The sequence below is a fragment of the Apium graveolens genome, chromosome 7, assembly GCF_009905375.1.
Source record: "Apium graveolens cultivar Ventura chromosome 7, ASM990537v1, whole genome shotgun sequence".
Classification (NCBI taxonomy): Eukaryota; Viridiplantae; Streptophyta; class Magnoliopsida; order Apiales; family Apiaceae; genus Apium; species Apium graveolens.
The window spans coordinates 108,171,776-108,179,375 of NC_133653.1; the positions used below are offsets into that span (position 1 = coordinate 108,171,776).

General features: G+C 33.7%; 1 protein-coding gene across 1 annotated transcript; it reads left to right on the plus strand.

Annotated features, from left to right (window-relative positions):
• The first annotated feature begins 337 nt into the window (after positions 1–337).
• LOC141672317 (uncharacterized) lies at positions 338–4,360 on the plus strand. Its single transcript, XM_074478888.1, has 6 exons — positions 338–693; positions 2,146–2,345; positions 3,278–3,418; positions 3,497–3,577; positions 3,839–3,963; positions 4,062–4,360. The coding sequence occupies exons 1-6, from the start codon at positions 471–473 to the stop codon at positions 4,108–4,110; spliced, it is 819 nt and encodes a 272-aa protein (XP_074334989.1). The 5' UTR covers positions 338–470; the 3' UTR covers positions 4,111–4,360.
• Positions 4,361–7,600: the final 3,240 nt, after the last annotated feature.

The window sequence follows — 7,600 nt, forward strand, 5'->3', positions numbered from 1 at the left end:
TTGCACTACCACGTCTGTGCCAAGTCAATAAGCAGCTGCACAGAATGGTCACGCACTTGACTGTTACTAATTCCAGTTGACCCTAACATAATAATTAATTAGAATTAATTGATAATTATATTGAGTCATATTTGTAGTCAATAACCTATTTGAAAAATTTGACTCTGGTGAGTGACCTATTTGATATTTAACCCATTTATTTTTTAAATTAAAAAAAAATTCAATTTAAAAAATACTTGATATGGCCTATTATGCTAGTAAATTAAATTAATAAAAAATGTAGAAAATGGAAGATAAAAAACATAAAAAAGGAAAAAGAGACGCAAGAAGTCATAATCTACATCCTACTGTTCCAGGGGGGGGGGGGGTTTGGTAGTTCAATTGAAAGACTTTGAATCCGAAAAACACATACATATACATACAACTAGAAGAAACTGAAAAGACTTGTTGCAGTTGTTTGTGTGTAAGCTATGAGGGCACCAAAGAGGCCGATCCAAATAGTTACAAGCTGGGTGAGGCGACAGCCGCCAAAGGTTAAAGCTTTTCTTGGTGTAGTCGCCGGCATGGCTGCTCTTGTTTTACTCCGTGCTATTGTTCATGATCATGATACCCTTTTTGTTGCTGCTGAAGCTGTTCATTCTCTTGGAATCTCTGTCCTTATCTACAAACTCATGAAGGAAAAAACTTGTGCTGGTCTCTCTCTCTCTCTCTCTCTCTCTGTCTCTTCTCTTTCTCTCCCTCCGTCTCTTCAGAGATCTTGATGAAATTGTTGAGTTTTAGAATATAGGGGTTTCAGTTTTTTTTTTTGACCTTTCTCTAGTAAGCTAGTGTTAGTTACTTTCTTGTTTCAATTTTAGGGTTTGTGTGATTTTGATTAGCTTGGATTAGTATTTGTTGTTTGTCATAGAAGAGTTGAATGTATGACATGGGAGGGAACCTTTGGGTGTGAATGTGAAGAATGATAATTTATGTTGATTTATACACATCTTTGGAAGCAAGAATCGAATGATATATGTACATTCTGTGCATAAATATATAGAAATTTCAGTCTTTGCTATAGGTACTGATTTAAACTGGTTCTTAATCTAACTAGTTAATTGCTCTTCAATAATTGCATAGATACTTATTATTTCATGCTTTTCCATAGATGACCTAGATTAAAATCCCACTAATTTTGGAAAAACACTCATTATTCCTTTGTGCTTTTTTTTCACAATATAGAACCTTTGTACTCTTTCAATTTTTTCCACTTTTTTATATCCCTATTTTCCATGACATATTTTGTTCACATTTTTTAGGTTATTATCCCTACTTCTTTCAATTCCTTAAGACCAAACACTGAATAAAAAATTGGGTTTAATAGATGGAAGGGAAGAGTCGAAGTTTAGTTGAGGAAGGTGGAATAATTTATGAAATGATAGCAGAAGTTTGAGATAATTTGTGGTTCCACTCCTGTGGATGGGGTTTATTACTATCTGTGTCTTACAGAACTTGTTAGGTTGCATTGTGCTTTCACCTAAAATCCTCTGCTACTTTATTTGGTAGACCTAAAAATGAATATGATAGAGAGAGCTTGCGTCTAAATTGTGTTAGGCCATCTCCAACCATTACTCTATTTTAAAATAACTCTATCTTTAAATTTTCACCTTCTTCATATCAAATCACTATTTCTTCTCCAACCATTCCTTCAAATTTTACTTCAAACCCATTTTATATACATATAAAACTATAAACTTACATGTACCACTATATTACGGAACAGCAAGTGGAATGGACATGTGTCAGCCTGTAAGTCTGTAATGCGTTGCTTTTTATGTATAGTGCACCTTCAAATATAGAGTTGAACAGTGTATTACTTCAAAAATAAAGGTGAAGTTAACTATCATTGGAGATGGAATTTAGAGACTTCAACTTCCACTTCAAATATAGAGTAATATAAAGTGAAGGGGGCTTTTAAAGCAACCATTGGAGATGCCCTTGAATTGCCATGTCACAATATACTCCTATCCTTTCTTTTCAATTTTTCGTTGTGCAAAATCTGCAAATAAGTGCTCTGTTCTTTTGTTATTTGTATAATATATCTACCTCAATTACTATCAGTCTTGCTTTAAATTACTGAAATTTTATTGCTTCACATCACTGCAGGACTCTCACTCAAATCCCAGGAATTGACAGCTTTGTTTTTGGCTGTCAGACTGTACTGTAGTTTTGTCATGGAATATGACATCCATACCTTACTTGACTTAGCTACACTCGGTACAACCTTATGGGTCATATACATGATTCGTTTTAAACTGCGGTCAAGCTATATGGAGGACAAAGACAATTTCGCAATATATTATGTGGTGAGTTTTGCTTCTGCAGCATGCACTTATAACTTTTTGTCAAGAAGCAATGGGCCCCATTGTTCTCTTTTATAATATTTTTAAGATGATATTGTACGAAAGCCTGGAAAGTGGACTGATAGTGAAGCTATATAGATAGCCTATAACACTTTCTCCAGGTAAAATCAGCCTTAGAATTAAAAAGTGAACATTTGAGGAGTTGGAATGAGAATACCTAAAAAATCTGAGTCCTGATTGAACCTGCCTAAGGATTTCCTGAATGCTTTGTCTCAGACTCTGAGCTGAATACTTGTTTCTCTAAAGAAAATTGTGAAGTGCTACAAGTGTGAACGTTTTGAAGTTAACTTCCTCTCGTTGCATATTGTCATTTGTTGAGAAAGCAATGGAATATCTTGTTTAGCTTATTATTATGCATCGTTCCCTTGTACTACCTGCTATGTTACTCTGACTCGGGTACGGAGTCTCGGACACGACATGTATCCGAGTGTTGGCTTGAAAAGTCTAAAGATTGGGGACAGATAATATATTAATAAACAAGTATGGTAAATTATGTCTTAGTAAAAAATAACAATATAACTTAGTTCAAACTTGATTTTCCAAAGGACTCAACAAATTAGGCATCTTCCCTACATTATCTCATTCATTCTATCTTCTCACATATTTATTTTAAATTGTGAGTTTTACTCATATTTCATCTTTAAATTGGTCAAGTGTCCACATTTTAGTCAAATGACCTGACACGAAATAATTGTCGTGTCCGATTGTCCAAGTCTCCAACACGGGTATGACGACCTAAACATAAGGGTCGGAGTAACATAGACTACATGTTATCGTATGTTATGATACAGGCAGAAGACAGATTGGTTGTTTTATTTTCTCTTCAATGTTGTGATGTTTATATTACCAACTTAACTTGATTTTCCTTTTTGTAGGTGATTCCTTGTGCTGTATTAGCGGCAATAGTCCATCCATCTACGTCACACAACTTCATTAATAGATTCTTCTGGGGATTTTGTGTGTATTTGGAGTCTGTTTCTGTGCTCCCTCAACTACGTGTTATGCAAAATACCAAGGTAACTGTCAGAATGCTAGGGAGTAGTACGTTTCCCTTGGTAATTGTTATTGTTCTGACTTTTTATTTCTTGTTTCAGATTGTTGAACCATTTACGGCTCATTATGTATTTGCTTTGGGTGTTGCAAGGTTCTTGAGCTGTGCCCACTGGGTTCTCCAGGTTTGTGCTTGCTTATATCCTTAAATAATTAATGCATTCAGGATGATCTATAAACTCTTAGGTACAGGGGTTGCTAAATGGATATCTAACATCTATGTTTGTGTGGGCCACTATAGTTTATCACTCAACCACTAATTGGTTGATAGTGTTGCACAACTTCTATGGAGTATAATTTTTGGAATGCCTACTTTGCACTCAAATTTGATGCCGTGTGTTTAACAATGTAAAGTGCTGTGGCTTAAAATTATTTCTGTGTTGTAGGTGTTGGACACTCGTGGCCATCTACTTGTTGCTCTGGGATACGGACTGTGGCCTTCCATGGTTCTTATTTCAGAAATTGTTCAAACCTTCATACTAGCAGACTTTTGTTACTACTATGTTAAAAGGTGAAAATTTGCTAAGCTATATACAGGGATTATTTTACTATTTTGGTATGTAACGTAAACCGGTGCCTGCTTTAATACATTGTTCTTTCTTCTTGCAGTGTTTTCGGAGGACAGCTTGTCTTGCGCCTTCCATCTGGTGTAGTTTAGCAGAGGATGCAAGCTGTGAAAGTTAACTTATATATGGTGGTTGGTTCTTTGTTTTACCCCACAGAATCCATGTTGGTTGAGAATTTGTCCATGTCGGGATGTCTGAAAATCAGTGAAGTTGATGGTTTGTAAAGAATGAAATATGGAATTTGCTGGACTTATAAATTACAGTCTGACATTTCCAAGATTTCTTAGTAATATTTACTCTCCTAATTATGAAATCTTTTCTGTCAGTATCATTTATGCTAAATCTGGTTATCTTCTAATCTCAGTAGGGGTGAGAGATGATGTTAAACTTGTTGACTTCTTGGATTTTGTTAACTTGCTGTCAATTTAGAACACGTGGTAAAGTGGATTTTTTTATTGATTCTGGAAAAAATTTAGAGTTTGGAAAGAATTTCACTTGTAGTGTTCAAGTTGAACAGATGTATTATACTTTTTATTTTTATATATAGTAAATGTAAGGAAAGGGATAAGGCAAGGAGGGTGTTGTTGAAACTAGTTGTTTTTATGTAACTTGTCTTTTTATATATAGTTAATTATTACTACCTCGGTTTCAATTTACACCGAGTCCTACATAACACACCACGTTTAAGATAGAGTCCTACGTAACACTAACACGTTTAAGCAACTATAAAATTAAGTTCATTCTTTATGGAACGTTGATAAGGAAAAAGTGAGTCGCATAAAATATGAAGGAGATGGAGGGTATGGTTATTTTCAGGGATAAGTGTATAAATTCTGCTGTCTACCAAAAACATGATAGTAAAAAAATCTAAAATAAAGTATAACTTTTTTGTACGAAATTACTTATAATTCATTTGACAAAAGATACGTGGGATTTATCGAAGTGCAAGCAAACTTCAATTTACATGTGCTAATTGTTATTCTAGTTAGTCAATAGTCCGACAGGACTTTTCTGTCTTGTATTTTTTTCTTATGTTGTATTTAGAAGTCAAATTCAAAAATGATCCATTTAAAGTTCGTGTACTTTTATATTCATTTCGTGTCGTGTTTTAAGTTACATTAAATATTAATATAACGAAATTTTCTAATGATGTGCCCAATAACACACACTTATAAATTTGTTTATTTATAATAAGCATTTTTAAAATAATGCATAGTTTTATAGTTTTGTAAGTATAAATAAATTTATATATATATATATTTCAAATAATTTTGGAAATCTTTTACGTAAAAATCAATATTTATATTCATATATTAAATTAATTATATTAATATTAAGAATTTTCTACAGTGCGCTCGTATACATTAAAAGTATTTATACTTACAAACTTTTAAAACTATGAATTATTATAAAATACTTATTATAAATAAACATATTTATATTTACATTTATTTAATATAAATATTCATATTAAAAAATAAATATATATATTTAATTATAAATATATTTATTTCGTATATCTCGTGTCGTGTACCCAAAAGGTAAAACACAAAATTAATACTAAATCTCGTATACTTCGTGTTCGTATATTTTTTATGTCGTGTATTTAAAATGTAAACACAAATATTAAATTATCGTATCGCGTCAATATCCTCTATTAAAAAATTGTCGTGTCTGCTTGTGGTTCTAGAAAGCCTGCTGCGAGCATGATAAGTTAATGTAAATTGTTCAAGCCCGTTTTGGTAAACCAATCCAAGTCCAATTAATTTGGTTTTCAAGGGATAATAATAATGCATTAAGACTGATGTGTTTGTTGAGTGATGATCACATCTCATTGATCATAGGTATAGTAATACCAAAGTAAAAAATACAGACATATATATATGCACATAGTGCTGTACATACCCGATATGAGATTCTACATATCTGTTGTGTCATAAGTAATTTTCACAGTGATAATTGTGACGGTCTTAACCCAGGGGTCAGGGGCTAACGTCACCAAAATATAACAAATTACGATTATAATTTACTAAATAAACTTTATTATATAAACACGACCCCAAATCAGGAGCTAAAGTAGGTTCAAGTATTATTTAGGTTACAGCACAACAACTAACTTATTCCATGATCCGACACCCTAACCTATTACAACAACTCATCAGACCTCAGGGTCTGATACAAACTACCTCATAGTAGCCGGGACCGGAGGGGGCTGATACTCTATTCAGCCCTGGTCTTCTGGACATCTGCAGTAAATAGATACAAGACAAGCTGCAAGGGTGAGAAATCAATTGGTCAACAGTACCACTATATGAATAACAAGTAAAACAGTGTATATAAAACAGTATAAGAACAACTATCAGAACTAGTTTACGAAAACAGGTAAAACATATATAAACTGGATATCAAACTAGCATGCTCTGAAAAACAATATCATATGTAGTGTGCTGTGCAAAAATACCAGAGTCCAATTTTAGCATGCCATTTCCTTTCCAAAACCACTGTCCCATTACTAGAACCATAAATCATCTGTCCCGTTACGGGGACCATAAACTGTTTGTTCCGTTACGAGAACCACTAAACCAAAATTAGATATATAACTGGACGAATCCTAGGGACAGCTGATCAGTCTATCCCACCATAATTTTTTCCAGAACTCAGAGACTAACTAGGTCTCTGGCATGTTGGACTAAGCGGTCTAAATAGGGCGCACAACCAACTTAGCCTCTTACGCAACCATGCTCGGTCGTTACGGGCCTCTTACGTAGCTATCTACCATCTGATTTATTTTTATCTAGTTTTCAAAATAAATTACACCTATCTCTTTTTAAACAATTATCTTACAGTACACATTCTAAAATCTTTTCAATTTAATCAGAATCTAGAGATAGGTATTTTCAGAAGTTACTTTTTCCCCAAAACATCAGTTAGTAAAACATATTTAAATACGGGGAATACATAACTTAAAACATTCTGTTCCAGCATGTAATTTAAATCAACAATTATTCATATATACTGAACTGTATAAGATTTGTTCAGGGGTACTTGCCTTGCGAAGTTTTATACTGACACTGACTTGGCCCTACACCGACTTCGACTACTGGGTCCTTCGACTCGAACCTACAGAATCGAAACAACCTAGGTTAAACGACCAATTATGCTTGACTTATCCTCACTAAATACATTACCCAACGATACGATCCCCGACTCGCACATATATGCATAAAAATTGTATACACGTAGTAATGCACATAATACTACACGTAACAATTAGGATTCGATTAGTATCGGTTTGTATTTAAAAATAATTTTTAGAAAAATTTCGTCAGCGACTCCTTTATTTATAGACCTACCCGTCGAAACATCAATCAACGTCGATTCCCAACAAAACCAATACGAATCGCCACATGAATATTTATTTACTACCAAAAATAATTTATACAAATCGTTTTATTTATTTAAAATATTTAGAACCCAGAATAAAATCATCACCGTCTATCGTCCGCTCGTAAATTCATCGCGGACGGCGGTAAAATTCTCGGGGCACTCGATTACTCGAATTCCAACGCGAAAATTTCACCG

Coding starts and splice junctions, on each gene's coding strand:
- LOC141672317 (XM_074478888.1), top strand. CDS start 471: ATGAGGGCACCAAAGAGGCCGATCCAAATAGTTACAAGCTGGGTGAGG. Junction 2,346..3,277: donor ATTTCGCAATATATTATGTG/GTGAGTTTTGCT, acceptor TCCTTTTTGTAG/GTGATTCCTTGTGCTGTATT. Junction 3,964..4,061: donor TGTTACTACTATGTTAAAAG/GTGAAAATTTGC, acceptor TTCTTCTTGCAG/TGTTTTCGGAGGACAGCTTG.